Raw genomic sequence first — 15,659 nt, forward strand, 5'->3', positions numbered from 1 at the left:
ACATAGAGGAGAGCTCAGCTCAAGAAGCAACAGGTTCCTACCTCTGATGCAGGGCAGTGCTTGACTGATAAGTCCTTTTCTAAACAAATACAGTGCAAAGGTGGAATTCTACACTGCAACATTTTTTGTCCATTTTAAACATACTCCTTTTCAACTTTATAGACTGCCTTTTTGTGTTTGAAGATGAAAAAGCAGATTTCATTTGTTTATAATGTCAGCATTTCTGAACAGTCCTTGTTCATTATCCTTTCCCCCAAGCTTTTCCCTCAATTTTTATACTGAAATTTCTTCAAACCCTTCCTGTCTGTGCAGTTTTGCCCTTTTTCCTTGGCCAGACAGCAGCAGTGACAGGTACAGCTTGGAGCAGCATTCCAGGAGTTGTAAGAAAGGACTTCTTAGAAATCTAAAACTGCAGCTGAATTTGGGTGTTATATTACCTCTCTGGCTGTTTCTAACACACCTTTGAGATCTCCTACACCCACCACCCAATGGATATCTGCCAGCTCACAAAGGCCTTATGTAAAACCCCCCTACTACAGGAAACCCAGTGCCGCTGCTCGCTCCTGGACTTTGTGGGATACTTGAATTCTTCATTCTCTGCTGGGGAGGAACCAGCAGCTTCTGTGACCTCTTTAACTACTTAAAGCAGAAAAACCCAGAGCAAGATTTGCCCTCTTTCATATTTGGAGCAACAACAGTGCAATCCAGAGTCTGTCCATAAAGAATCACTCTGCAAAGCTTTCCCTGAAATCCAACAGGTACATCAGTGACCTGTAACCCAGTGGCTTGAAGATCCATAAATAACACAGGGATGGATTTACCCTATGTGCCTGATTTCCCTCAATATTCTTCTATCCCTCAAAATCTGTGGTGCAGCCACCATGCTGCCTCAGATGGTCTAAGAAATTCTCAGATGAGGTATAGGACATTCCTTGAGAAGGACAGAAAAGTGCTTTTCCTAACTTACTGGCAAAAAGGAATTTAAAGCCTTATAATTGAATGTTTGGGCTTCAGTTCAGTGCTAAGAGTGAGTCCTTTCAATGGTCTTTTGAACATCCCATCGCTCTTCACCTACACCTGCCCAACTGGAATAGCAGAGGTAAACCTAGTCAGCATTCTTCCTTGCTCCATTGTTATTCCTGCTGGAAAGAGGCACAACTTCTTGCACTGGTTGCCTTTGAGTGGTGCTTATTCACAGCAAGTCACAGTGGGAGTGGGTGGGAGGCAGAGTTCATTCATTTTTGTAGCATAACATAGAACAGATTGTGTTTGGATTTCACTAGATATTTGTTGTTCTATGTCTCTTTGCTTTATATTGGACAAGGGCCTGCAACAAAACTTTGATCCAAGGTACAAATCCACGGCCAAGATTTGAACTAAGCCTACAAAACTTTCTCCAGAACAGGCTGTAGCCCAGCATGCTGACACTCTGAGAGCCTCCTGTTCTTCACGTTGCTGGTCATTTGATTCAGGCCTGTTTCTTCTTATTTATTTGACCATCAGCCTGCAAATGAACTTGGAGGCTCCACGATCTAGTCCACAACTTTTTGAGAATAACCCAGAGTAATTCCACCTACAGCAAAATGAAGTTTCATTGATGCAATGCTGCAACTGCCTGGGAGGGACATAAGACCAGATGGACATAAAGGGATGCAGTGTCGAGGAGGAATGAGATGAGAAGAGAGAGGTTATAAGCTGGGCATAATTTCTGATGTTAAATTCCAAATTATCCAAATCCCCTGGTTCAATGAGTTTGTCAACAACCACAGAGCAGCAGAACAGCTGAAGTGGGAAAAGTGGCTTTAATCTTCCAGTGTAATGCCATGAATTTTGGAGGGCTATGGAAGGTCTCAGTTTCAGATGGCTGTTTGCACCTAGTTCTTGGGAACTTAGCCCAGAACAGATCCTGATAAAACAAGAATCCTTCATTTTCAGGAGAAAAAATACAGATCTGAGTTCAGCTATAACTCCTATCTCTTAAAAAAAAAAAAAAAATTACATTTTCCTCTTTAAGACCTGGTGTGAAGGAACAGGACCAGATGTGCTGCTGCCCAGAGCAGTGATGACTGTGAAGAGCCCACACCATGATCCCCACGCAGCCCCTGCACTGACAAAGCCCAGGAGGTCACAGTTACAACCCAGGAAATGTAGAAGGACCTACTAGACCAAGTTGCTCCAAGCCCCATCAAACCTGGTCTTGAATATTCCCAGGGATGGGGCAGCCACAGATTCTCTGGGTAACCTGTGCCCAGGGCCTCACCACTCTCAAAGCCAAAATTTTTTCCTGATATCCAATCCAAACCTTCTCTCTGTCAGTGTGATGCCATTCCTTCCTGTCCTCTCACTCCAGGCTCTGGTAAATAGTCTCTTTAACATCTTTCTTGAGTGCTCTCCTCAGGTACTGGAAGGTCACAGTGAGGTCACCCCGAAGATTTTCTTCCCCAGCCTGAACAATCCCAATTCTCTCAGCCTTCCCTCATAGAAAAGCTGCTCCATCCCTCTGATCATCTTCATGGCCTCCTCTGGACCTGCTCGACCAGGTCTGTGTCCTTCCTGTGCTGGAGACCCCAAAGAGCCAAAGTTTTTCACTAATTCCCTGATGCACAATAGCGACACAAGAGAACCTCCTTGCCTGCAGCAAGCTGTGAGTAACTGTGCTTTCAGAAATGCTGAGTCAAGACAACGTGCTGTAACTACAGGAGAAACAAGTTTTATCTGTGCGTGGGGAGGGCATGACTGAGAGAACACTTTGAATTGCACAAAATTCCATGGAAAAAAGGTTTACAATTGTTTGTTTACATTTTGACTTCTCCTGTAGCATAAATAGCATTGTTGCATAGTGACCATGGCAAATAAGATTATTCATATTGTCCCTTAACTTTGCTCTCTCATGCTGTTTTCTGCAAGGCCATCAACCCTCGCCATGCCAGGGCTGCTGAAATTACAAACAGCAGTGGGTGTCAACCACAGAGTGGAAAAAAAAAAAGTACTGAACATATTGCAACACTGGAATTGGCACAAGATAAGGACAAAGGTGCCAAGGTTTAGCCTTTTTATTTTCACAGAAGAAAGTCAGAAATGAACAGGTGCAATCTCCTAACCAGAGGCAAATCCACTCCAAATAAAGTCTCATAATCTCTCTTTACGTGTAAGGATGTTTTATAGACAAAACCAGCTCAGACTAGAATTTGGAAGCAAATAGAAGCAGTCCAAACAGTATTCAAGCAGAAAAAGATGCCAATAAAGAAGAAAGAGTAGGAAAACCCTAAAAAACACACAATGAAAGACTCTCTTCAGCTGGAAGACCAAGGTGGAATGAAGCTTTTCTAAGGTACCCCCATTTTACTTGATTGGGAAGTAGGTTCTGGCTTGATTTATCGAGACAAAACCGGTTTTCTCTAGAAGTAATCAAGTGTGTGTGAGTGAAAAGGTCCTCTTTCTTCTATATGATATCACACAGGAGCTTTCAGAGCACCAGCTGATGTTTAATTTGTGACCTGGCAATGGTCCAGCACCAATGTCCAACCCCGAGTAGCTGCTCCTGTGGTGATGCAGCTTCCCTTGGCGCTGATCCCTCCACTGCACTTTGCAGGAGTAGCAGTATCAGCCACATGAGAGAAAAAGAAAGAAATAATAATGTTAAAACTATCAGGCTAAATTAAGAAGTTGTTCAACTCCAAAAGTCACACTGCATAAGGCTAAAAAAAATTTTTTATGACATGTTTTGGGTGGTTTTTAATGCACTCGGACTCAGTAAAATAACTGTGCACCTCAGGTGCACACCGTGCGCTCTTGCTGGTCCCTACTGGGGAGCAGCGAGCTCCGAATGCCATCTACTGGCAGAGGCGGCCGGGGACGGCAGGGCCACAGGAGCCCTGGTTTGGGGCTCCCTCATTCTAAGCCGAGAGCAGTTACTCCCAGCACTACTACAGGAAGTAAAACTACTCGGACGGGAGCGCCGCTGACGCACCTGCAGGGACAGTTATCAATCAGGGAGCAATTAAGCGGTGCGTAACGAAGTGACGGGTCTGCGTGCCTGGGGAGGGAGAGGGAATGTTTCCTGCTGCGAGGATCTCAAGCCAGGAGTCTGCCAACACAGCTATGAAACCACAGCTAGGTGAAAGCGCAGGTTAGACACTTCACTGTGATTTGAAACATGCAAATTGTCTCTTAAAAGTCTTTTATATTAGGCACTTAACCTATAACATGGTGGCAAACCAAGACATTTACATCTTACCACATTAAGCAGAGAATGAAGTTCAGTGAGATGAAGATTTAGCAGCTGGTCTAAGAACAAAACTTGTGGGAAAAAAATTACTCATAGGATCACAGACTAGTTTGTGTTGGAAGAGATATTACAGCCCATCTCATTCTAAACAAGACACCTTCCACTGTCCCAGATGGCTTCAAGCCCTGTCTGACCTGGCCTTGGACACTTCCAGGGATGGGGCAGCCACAGCTTCTCAGGGCAGCCTGTGCCAGGGCCTCACCACTCTCACAGGGAAGAGTTTCTTCTCAGCACCCCATCCAAATGTGCCCTCCTTGTACAAGATCAAGTGCTGGAATACCATCCCTTGGTTCTGCCTTTCACAGGCACCCACATTGTAACAATGAATGGATGAAAATGAGGGGGGTCGCTTTGCTTTCTGAGCACCAATTTTATGGTGCATGGGTGGCTTTTGCAGAGAATAGAAAAGCAAAAATGTTTTCAGAATTTGGTAAACAAATCAGGCATATCAATACTTCCAGCCTTTATAAAGTTCTGTTCCACTTATCCAGGCCTCAGATTAGAAGAGCTGAGCACACTCTGAGATTAGAAGCTACTACCTGGTGTAGATCAAACTGAAAAAGGAGCAGGCAAAGTACAACTGATTCAAAGAGGACTTTCTACCCTTTATTACCTTCTGGACAAGCACGGTGGATGCCCCATCATCAAAACAGTCAAATGGCAATAAAATATGAGAAAACATGGTTCTGGTTCGCAAGATCCAAACTTCAAGAGGAAAACAAAGCTATGGAGAGTCACATTTTACAGGCATAATTAAAGCAAACACTTGGAAAAATAAAGTCAGCAGAAAGTGATTCATCAACCAGTTACAGTTTTAATATAAAAAGTTTTAGTCCAGTCATAAGCTTCATTGTTCAAATGAAAATGAGCAGTGGAACTGAAATCTTGAACAAGATGATTTTGTTTCAACATCAAGCTTGTTGGGTGACAAATACAGTCAGAATACACCTGTCCACACCTGTGGTTGCCTAAAACTGGGTGTCTGGTTGTTTCAAACACCACCAGACATTAGACTTCCTGAGGCATATGCTCTGTGATGCCACAGCAGCTGCAGCCTGGGGGAGTTCAGCTGATTTTTGGCTAATTGTACACACAGGTGTATCTATATACAGTCTACAAGGATTCAGTGAGGACAGTGACTGAAATACCTTCTCACTCTTTGTGGACACTCCTGGACTCTCCCACCAGAGGAGAATTTTGCACTCAGTGTATTAGCACATCACATCTGTGGACACAGATATTTAGATTTTGATGGTTTAAGTTTAGCGCCTGCCAGGAGTACTAAATTCAAACCAAAACATCCTAAAAGTTGTATAAAGAAAATACTGATAACCGTCACAATTTTCCTGAAAAAAAAACATCACCAACCCCCAAAATACCTATATACACCCATGCCAATCATAGCTTCTCAGAAAAAAAAGGAAATGGCATGTAAGAAAAATAATACCTTTAAGAATAACATTGTGAACTGTTATCCATTCTACCAGGAAGGTACAGTAATAGCTGTTTACAAACAGAAAAGACTGAGAAAGAAAACATCTGTCCTTAGGGCAAATGAAGTTAAACAATTCTAGCACACTATAGCAGAAAGGGGAAGTATTTGCCCTAAATTAACACAAAAGGCAAGCTGGAAGAAAGATGGCAACTGTATTTTTGTCAGCCTCTTCCTATACAGTAACTTCCAGGAAGAGGCTGCAGTATATTACTGTTATCTGGAAAAATAATAACAAACTCCCAGTCTTCCTACCAAATTACATCACCTCTAGAAGTGGTTTGGTCTTTTAATACCTAATCTAAGGCTTTATGCCTACATATTACAGTTGGGAACTTGTCTGATGAACATAAACTTAAAAAAGCAAATACTGGTCAGTTGGCAGAGGGTTTCCAGGCCCTGGGGTGTCACAAGGTTGAAACTCTTCCATCTGTATTTTGACTGACTGGAGCCAGCGTTCCTGCTTCCAGAGACCCTCCCACAGACATTTACTCCTATCATCTCTTGTTCTCAGTTAACTTAGTATTTAACAAACCCCTATTTTTGTTTCCAAACCTTTCACTTGAAGCTGTTCTCTCAGGTTAATTCCTCTGAAACCATGCAAAAAAAGCTAACAGTATTTTCTGACTTCAGATAATTTCAACTCATATTCTGCAATTTTTTATAAGTTAACAGAGCTATGAATGAGTTAAGGCACCCAAATGCCCATCAAAAAAAAAAAAATAAATACCTTGGGCTAAATACAACGAAGTGTTCAGCAGTCATTTAATTGCACAATCATCTCCCTAATTTGTAGAACAATGCTGCCAATGTCTCTAGGGATCCTAAAATACAAATAATTAGAAACTCTGCAACTGTGACGGACAAGGCATCAACAAGACATTCCCAAGGTTCATTCTGGATTCCTGGCTCCTCAATGTAACTGCTACTCCTAATGTAATTAGCATTTAGCAGCAAGATCAGCATGTTCTAAGAATGAAATAAATACTCACACAATCAATACTAATGGTTTAAAAGCTCAAACACATTATTGAAATCAATAAGTTTCCAATCTTTCTCCTGTCAATACAAGATTGCAGAAACGAGACCCTTGGCAACAACATTCACAGCTCTCAGGACCACAGAAGCTTCTGCAAATGAATTCTAGGCCTGAAGTTTTGTTGTCTGTGGTGCCTGTGAGGTGTTTTACTGTGTTCGGAGCTGGTAGTCTGTGAAGGGGAAAAAAACAACAAAACCCCAATTTTAGTAATTTGTCTCATTAAAAGGAGTAAAGGAGAGCAGCAAGTTGGGATAAAGTGATAAAATGCATTCTTATATTAATATATATTAATGTATATTAATACAAGAATATGCAAATATCAATAAAACACTGAGAGGGGGAATAGCCTTAAACTGAAGGAAGGAAGGGTTGGACTAGATATTAGGAAGAGATTCTTTCCTGTGTGGGTGGTGAAGCCCTGGCACAGTTGCCCAGGGAAGCTGTGGCTGCCCCATCCCTGGAAGTGTGCAAGGCCAGGCTGGATGGGGCTTAGAGCAGCCTGGGACAGTGGAACATGTCACTGCCCACAGCAGGGGGTGGAACTGGATGAGCTTTAAGGTCCCTTCCCACCCAAACCAATCTGGGATTCAACAATTCTACAAAATAAACTCCTATATTTGCTTAGAACGGCCATGAGAATGAGCTCTAAAGAGATAAAGGCAATTGTGGGCAGTCATGCTTAAATGCCAGAAAAAAAACTAATTAGAAAAACAGAAGCAAAAAAGAAAAGTGAAAAACTAACTAAACAAAAAACCCCAAATGACAACAACAATACCACCACCCCAACAAAAACACCCCAAAAAATCAAACACCCCATTTTTGCTTGCTAAAAATCTAGTATCTTTTACTAGACAGTGTCTTATACATTTTAAAGCTGGCAGAACGATAGGTGTGAGCATACTGTTAATGATGTGCTTGTTTTTAAATTTACCAAATTCCAGATCAATTAGGGAATACTTCAACAGCATTACCACTCTACCCCACTGGGTCTTTAATTAAGACACCAAAAAAGGGGACTAGAAAACAAGCAGCACAGCTTAATCTACTGTGAATCTAAACCAGATAGTTCCATCTCAAAAACAGGAGTTTCAATTTGTAGGTGTATAAAATCTTCCCCTCCTCTCACCTCCATTCTGGGTGATGTACCGGACCCAGGGCAAAGCCTGGTAGCCACTCTTCTCAATTATCTTTAAGTAACGAACCTGGAAAGAAAGGTCTGTAAAATAGAAAGTCTCCCACGTTGGCTAAGCAGCATTTAGCAAAAAGAAAAGCAAAAAACCCAACCCTTTTATGTGTAAAAATCTGTTTTATGGATAAAACTAAACAGGAATCATCGAGATGAGAAACACCTCGTGTGTTAAGAGCCCAGCATGTGAATTTATCAGTATTTCTGTTTTCAGTCACTAACCTGGATTCCTGAAGTGGTGAAATATGGAATCTCAAACTTTACGCTAATGGGAGGTTTTCCTTCCTTGTCTTCAGCTTCAACACTTGGCAGTCCAAAGTGAGCTCTCATCAGGTATTCTTTTCCACCCTACCCAAAAGGGACAATTTTTTTTTCTTGAAACAAAAAAATTATAAAAAACTTGCAAAGATACAAGTAGTTTTCTTAATGTCAGACTGCTGAAATCCACTATTTATTCCAGCTCTTCTCCAGGGCTTCAAAGTGACGTGTATTTTTATTTTAAAAATACTTTTTTTTTTAGAGATGCAGGTCCAGTCTGAGGCATAATTCATTTTCTTCCAGCCTCATACTCAAAAATTCAGATGAAATAGTGACACACAGCTGCACTACCACACCATTAGCAGTGGACAGAGCTCATGCTCATGGAACCACCCAAGAAGTAGAGCCTGACAAAACTTAAATGGCTGCTGCTAAAGCCAGGCCAAGGATTACACCATCCAGAGCCATCACTGCTCTCTTCCTGCGTTCTGAAAAAATATTCAAGTGAAACAAATGTAAACAACATCTTATTAGCAAGTTCCAATCTTTCATCCATGGAAAAAGAGGAAAAGTCCACTACTACTTGTCTGATACTGACAGAGTTTGCTTTAGGCAGAGCCTAAATGTCACTGAAATGTTAGTGTTAACTAATTATTACACTCTTGGGTAGTAAGAGTAAAAAATAACACTTACTGGAAAAGATTTAATGGACCAGACAATTTCACTGTTCTCTGGAACCCATTTGACACTTCCAACAGTGGTTTTAAACTTTGGCGAGTCTGCATCGTTTGGAACTGGGATGTGAATCTCCACATTGTTGGCAGTTGATCTACGCTTAAATTGACTCTTCGCCTAAAGAAGAAAAAAATAGAGCAGAAAAGCAGGGTCTGAGTATTTCCACGATGCTGGCGAGCTCAGAGAGCTGTGAGACACAGCTCCCCTCCACCCCAACTTGTATCCTGAGAACCAGAACTGACACTGAGATCATAACTTACAAATGAAACCTTCAAAGGTATGTAAGTCTCACAGAAATACTGAATACTTGTACAAAAATGCATATACTGCTCATCAAGCTTTGAGAACAAATGAAAGAAGACTAAAAATAGCCATGATTATTTAAGGATGTCTGACCTTGATCATGTACTCGATGCGGCTGTGGGAATGTTTCTCAATCACAGACTCGATCCAGATCAGGGGTTTTACCTGGTGGTGAAAAACCACATCACAGTTCTGGGTTTTACTCTGACAGAGTCACCAAAATGTTGCTTTCCCATAAAACTACACTCAGTATGTGAACCACACAAAAAATGCAGCCTGTGGTGTTCAAAATGACAGAATTGTGGTTTTAGAAGAAATAATTATACAAATGAGCAAGCACTGATATACCAATGAGCAAATGTTACAAGAATTATAGGCTTAAAAACGTACATCTCAGATTAATCCCTAATAACAAACACTTGCACTGGAAAATATTTGATGTTTTAACATACTAGGGACTGAACTGTGTCCTCCTTCCTATAGACCTTCTCTAGATTGATTTTTTTTACTTTTCTGAAATTAAGGCCATCTTTATCACCATGGCTGGCATACTCCAATAAAACTACGTGACATAAATACTGTTGTTAATAAGCACAATGAATTGTTACACTGACATTATGCAGTTAAAAACATAGCCACAGTATTTCAAAAACATTTTCAATAGTAGTTGAAAATACAGAGACTTATTGCCAAGTTACATCTAAACTTTATTCTTTCTGCAAAAGGAGCAAGCACCAAGTTTTGCTATTAACAGTTGACTTGAAAACCCATGTGCTGCCTATGTTTTAAGAAAAAAAAATGAAGGGAAAGCCATTGTGGCTACAATCTAAACCATTCTTACTTAAAAAAGGCAAACATCCAGACTCACATGGGTATTGAGACGGTATGACATGAGCTCAAACTCTCCGTCAGGTGGAATGAAGGAGATTGTCCTGTCGTTTTCAAAGCGAGAGAGACGAACACACTGGTGGAACTTCACATCTTCCAGTTCTACTGATTTACTTTTCCCACCTAGCAGAAAACACACAGGTCATACAAACCGTGGCCCAAGTCTCACCACAGCACAGCTGCTGCCTGCTAACATTCCTCCCTTCTAGCCAATTTTCTAGGATCAGGACAGCGACCGTCCCCCTGTGCTGGGCACTGCTGAGGTGCCTCAAATCCTGGGATCAGTTTTCGGCCCCTCACAACAAGGGAAACGTTGAGGGGCTGGAGTGTGCCCAGAAAAGGAAATGGAGCTGGGGAAGGGACTGGAGCACCAGGAGCAGCTGAGGGAGCTGGGGGGGGGACACACCTGGGGAAAAGGAGGCTCAGGGGGAGCCTTCTTGCTCTCCACAACTCCCTGACAGGAGGGTGAAGCAAGGTGTGGGTCAGGCTTTACTCCCAGGGAACAAGGGAAAGGACAAGAGGAAACAACCTCAAGTTGTGCCAGTGGAGGTTTAGGTTAGATTTTGGCAAAATTTTTTCACTGAAAGGATGGTCAAGCATTGGCACAGGCTGCCCAGGGCACTGGTGGGGTCACCACCCCTGGGAGTGTTCAAAAAGCCTGTGGATGTGGCACTTGGGGACATGGCTCAGTGGTGAACACAGCAGTGTTGGTTTGGACTTGATCATTTTAGAGGGCTTTTCCAACCTTAATGATTCTGTGTCATTACAGTGCTACCCAAGCATCCCAAAAGTCAAGATTGCAGACAGCACCTGTCCTGATTATTGTGATACTCACGGCCTGTATTATCAAAGAGAACTTTGTCATTCAACCCGAGGCGCAGCTCTGGCATTCCCGAGAGGAAGACTCTCATTTTAATGGATCCAACGATCTCACTCCGTAACACATTTCCATTGGCACTGACCTGAACAAAGATGAAGGAAAAGGTCTGATGTGGTGTGTTGTGACATCAAGCAACACTCCCATCCTGTGCCCACGCCCTGGGTTTTCTTGGATGTGTTTCTTATGAGAAATTAATCCAGTAGAGTGAATTAGATCAGGGACATGAAGGGGCACAGACAGAGGAGAAAAGGACATATCCAAAAATCAGCAATACACACAATTAAAGCATTACTTGTACTGGATCTCCTTGGGGATACTTAATGATTTACACTGCTTTGGGAGTCACAGCACACTATCCACAGTCAGACTTTTTATTACAGGTTTTCATATAAAAAGTCCTTTTTAACACTACCTACTACAATTCTCACTAAAAGTTAGAGTACAAGGTACCCACCAGAAGGTTAACAGACTCTATGACGTCCAGGAAAACCTCGTTTTTCCTGTATTTTATCCCCTCTGATCTCCATGAAACAGCATTTGTAACAGTGGCAGGTGGGCGTGGGGCTCCAGTTTCAAGTTTGTGACCTTCCTGAGTGATGTACCTTCACAACCACAGAATTGGCATTAAAAAAAAAGAAAATTAATATTTTTGATAATTGGAACACACCAAAACATCTGTCTGCCTATGGAAAAAGGCTCAGAACATTCCAAGGGCTTTGTCGCTGTAAGTGATGCAGAGTGATACTTACTCTTGTAAAATTTTACTATCAGTGGTTTGTGGATAACCAAAATCCATAAGCTCATCTAACAACTCATAAATAATAACAAAATTATCTCTAATGCTCTCTTCTTCCAACTCCTTGAAATATTCAGAAAAAACCTGAAATGAAATGACAGGAGGGAGGGGGAGAAGAAGGGCATTAATTGAGGAAGCACAGCACATGCAGAAGGTATGCCTGCCTCTAAAATAATAATCTTCTAAAGTTCCAACCCAAACCCCATACTTCACAAACAGCATTCTGCTTGGATCAGCCCCAGGAAACGCACCACAATTAAAACAGACACAGAGAATCCTAGAAGAAACTATTATGAAAAATATTTATTCTGGAGAAAATATTTTTCACACCAGGTACAGAAGCACCAAACACAGGATCTGTGTGAGGTGCCAGGACACGTGCACCAATTCACAAATCTCCTCCAGGTGCTCAGGTCTTGTGTAACTACTTACAGCACTGTGCCCCATCCTCTGCCTACTCAGCTACAAAACACCAGTGCCCTTATTAGTGGTTTAAGAAGATAGTTCTACAAAATAACCAAATATAAAGTAAAAATGCTACTATCAAAGTTCTTAAAAAATATGAAAGCTCTACGCACTTCTATTTAAACTGAAAAGGACACAAAGGTTCTGAAATATACTCACCTGAACTACTTTATATAAAAATGAAAACACCAGTGATACACAAGCATTTTTCTTAGAAGTTGCAACAACTGATAAAGGATGTTCAGGAATGTGCATTTTAAAAAGTTTACTAAGTGCATTTAAAAAAGCTTTTAGGCAATTAAGAGTTGGCTAGAAAAATTAAGCATTAACAACAGCACCTCTGATCTAAGGAAATATGAAGATAAGCATTCATTAAATCATCCATTAGAGCAAAATCAATAAAAACACTTTTCTGGACCTTATTCTGCTGGTGCATATTACACTACATAAAGCATAAAAAAAACTTATTTAATATAACCAACTTTACTGAATATAGCCTCCTTACATCACTTCACCCATTCTCCAGCTTGCATTTTGACATTAAAAAAAAATAACAGCAGCCCTTGGCATGTCAACACGTGTAGGATACGATAGAGGTTGTTATGTTTAATCCACATGAAACGAACGCCTCCATGTGCTAGGATAGGAGAAAGCGTCCCCTCTTCTTCCTTTTCCATAAGGATCGGCATAAAATGTTCCACCTCTGACATGTCCACATCTCCACGGTAATTCCGACAGATCAGAACCTATAGAGAAAGCAACCAAATCCTTGTTTTTTCTGTTTCATAAGGACGTTATCATGCAAGACACACAAAGGCCTGAAAGGCCCTTTTAAAATCACCCAGCTTCCCTGAAGCCTCTCTGCATTTATAAGTGCAAATCACAATGCCAAAACACTTTGCCGATTAGAACACAAATACCAAGATTTAACTGCAAAGTCACGTATTAGTATTTTCCAGACCTATCCTTCCCCTATTACTGCTCACGGCCTAACAATGACTTTAGGATAGGAAAACACGCAACTCCTCTGAGGCAAAGCAGCTGCAATAACGGCAGAGATTATTCCCCCGGGGATGCCGCGGGCCCCGCCGCCTCATTCAACACCTCCACCTGCGAGGGGATACGGGCCACAGCTCCCCTGTCCCCGTTCGGCTAATCCCGGGCTGGCAGCGAGGCGGTGCCGGGCAGGGAAACGCGGCCCCCGCAGCCCTGAACCCCCAGCTCCGCCCCGGCCCCGCTGAGCCCCCGCTGAGCCCCCGCGGCCGGGCCTCACCTTCCCTTTCAGGTCCAGCACATACACGGCGCTGGCCGACATCGCCCCGGCCGCGGCCGCGTCCCGCCCGCCCGCCCTCCGCTTCCGCGGGAAGTGACGCCGCGAGCCAGAACCGGCGGCTGCGCGCAGCGATACGCGCGGGGCAGCGGAAGGACACATCAGCAGGCAAGGAAGTGTTAAATAGTCCCGGCGTGCTTTTCCGCCCGGACTGCCCCCGTAGCGCTGGCACAGCCCCGGGGCGGGGCGGGGGCCCAAGGCCGCCCTGGCTGCGGTGGCACCCCCGGACACATACTGAGCACCCAGGACTCCACCGACGCCCTGATTCGGGTTAAGAACAATACTGCGATTTAAGCGGCGCGTTAGGGTTCCGAACATCAAGATTCACGTCATCCCTCAGAGGGGGTAGGAATCGTAAAGGCTGGCTCGGCGCTTCCAAAACTCCACACACAGACTTTGCTCAGCGCACTGCCCCGATTTTATACGTAAAGCAGCGCCGAAAAAGGGATAAAAGAAGCGTTTTAATAAGTTACATCGAAGTTACGAGTTGCAGCAGACCCCTCATCTCTGAAAGAGCTCAAGATAGAAATGATACTGTTTTCCACAAAAATCGTATTCAGTACCCGATGTGCAGCAAGCCAGTAATTACACACTCGAGAGACACACTGATTATTTATTTCAGAGTTGCACAAGCCTGGGTGCTCGGTGGGATTCCAGAAATCCAGCACACCAGCTTTCAAAACTTGGACATCACTTAGAGCTTGTTGGCTGCTCTCTATTTCATGCATTAAGCCTCCCTTCTTGCTGATTAGGCTTGAAAGTAATACAAAGATCAAATATCAAAGAACATCCTTTCTTAAGACAATTTTACATATTTCACATTTTGCAACGTGGCCTCTGACAGATCTTGATAGAAAGCAATCATACAATTCACATAACTTAGAAGAGAAACTTGAATGTGAGACTGTCAGACTCTTCACTTCAAAAAGGGAGAACTGTTACAACCAAACAAATAAAGAAGTATTTTCCATCTGGAAAGCAGAAAATTAGTTTTGGCCTTAATCTCACTATAAACACTAAAAAACCCAGCCCTCTCCATCGACATAAACCAGAGCTCCTCAGCCCAGAGGAGACACTGTTGGATGTTTGGTTTTAAAAAACAAGACTATAAAATAAAACAGTATAAAGTCATAAAAACTTAGAAGATATATTAGACAATACGGAGAACAGACAGATTTACACGGCAACCCTGCTTGATACAAACAAAACACAACTCCAGCCGCAGAGCCGTGAAAAGCAGCCCGGTCATTTAGTCCAGCTGACTTTGGGAATGTCGTAATGCTCGGTCAGAGTATCCAGGTGCCTGTTGAAGTCCTGGGGGAGGGAAAGAGAGAGAAAACGGCTGCTGCCATGACCCAGTTGAACCACAAGACCCCCTGCGTCCCTGCTTGTGTTTCACAAGGTGAAACAGGTTCCTTCAACCCAACAATAATAAACACGCTGGCCTGAGGAACTCAGGATGGTTTTGCTCACCTCCACTCGCTGCTTGTGGGTCTTCGACGCTTTCTTCAGGATCCGCTCCATTTGCTGCAGGAGACACACAAGGCCCGCTTACTGCCGGCCCTCGCAGCCCCCTCAGCGGCCGCTCCCGAGGGGTGGCGGGGGTTTTTAAAGCCTTACCCGCTTCTCCTGCATCTTCTCGTAGGCTACCTGCGCCGGGGTCCGCTTGTCCAGCCCGCGCTTCTTCTCCTCCTCCTGCTTCTTGCTGCTCACGATCTGATCCAGGATCTGGGCCTTGTCTTTCGCCTTCTTCTTCTTCCTGCGGGGAGGGCCCGGTCAGCGCCCAGCCCCGGGCTGTGTGCCTCCTCCTCGCCCACCGCTCTCCTGGTCCCTCCTCACCATGCCCCCTTCTCCCCCGCTTCCCCCCGCCGCCCCCACCTCTTGCCGGCCCCCAGGGCCCCCCCGCTGCCCTTCAGCCGCAGGGGTCCGCGCTGCACCGCCTCGTAATCCGCCATGGCGGAACGGCCGCGCCCGCGCCCCCTGCCGGCAGCGCTGCAAC

The 15,659-nt window shown here is 43.6% G+C and overlaps 2 protein-coding genes across 2 annotated transcripts; both read right to left on the reverse strand.

The window, feature by feature from the left end:
• Positions 1 to 4,872: 4,872 nt before the first annotated feature.
• AP1M1 (adaptor related protein complex 1 subunit mu 1) lies at positions 4,873 to 13,741 on the reverse strand. Its single transcript, XM_068997397.1, has 12 exons — positions 13,604 to 13,741; positions 12,920 to 13,076; positions 12,490 to 12,557; positions 11,819 to 11,949; positions 11,524 to 11,671; positions 11,025 to 11,151; positions 10,170 to 10,312; positions 9,395 to 9,466; positions 8,957 to 9,115; positions 8,228 to 8,353; positions 7,946 to 8,021; positions 4,873 to 6,988 (listed from the first exon to the last, which is right to left on the reverse strand). The coding sequence occupies exons 1-12, from the start codon at positions 13,643 to 13,645 to the stop codon at positions 6,966 to 6,968; spliced, it is 1,272 nt and encodes a 423-aa protein (XP_068853498.1). The 5' UTR covers positions 13,646 to 13,741; the 3' UTR covers positions 4,873 to 6,965.
• Positions 13,742 to 14,253: 512 nt separating this feature from the next.
• On the reverse strand, positions 14,254 to 15,648 carry FAM32A (family with sequence similarity 32 member A). Its single transcript, XM_068997411.1, has 4 exons — positions 15,539 to 15,648; positions 15,281 to 15,419; positions 15,134 to 15,187; positions 14,254 to 14,974 (listed from the first exon to the last, which is right to left on the reverse strand). Exons 1-4 carry the CDS (start codon positions 15,613 to 15,615, stop codon positions 14,906 to 14,908), a joined length of 339 nt encoding a protein of 112 aa, XP_068853512.1. The 5' UTR covers positions 15,616 to 15,648; the 3' UTR covers positions 14,254 to 14,905.
• Positions 15,649 to 15,659: the final 11 nt, after the last annotated feature.

Source organism: Aphelocoma coerulescens, chromosome 28, assembly GCF_041296385.1.
Source record: "Aphelocoma coerulescens isolate FSJ_1873_10779 chromosome 28, UR_Acoe_1.0, whole genome shotgun sequence".
Lineage (NCBI taxonomy): Eukaryota > Metazoa > Chordata > Aves > Passeriformes > Corvidae > Aphelocoma > Aphelocoma coerulescens.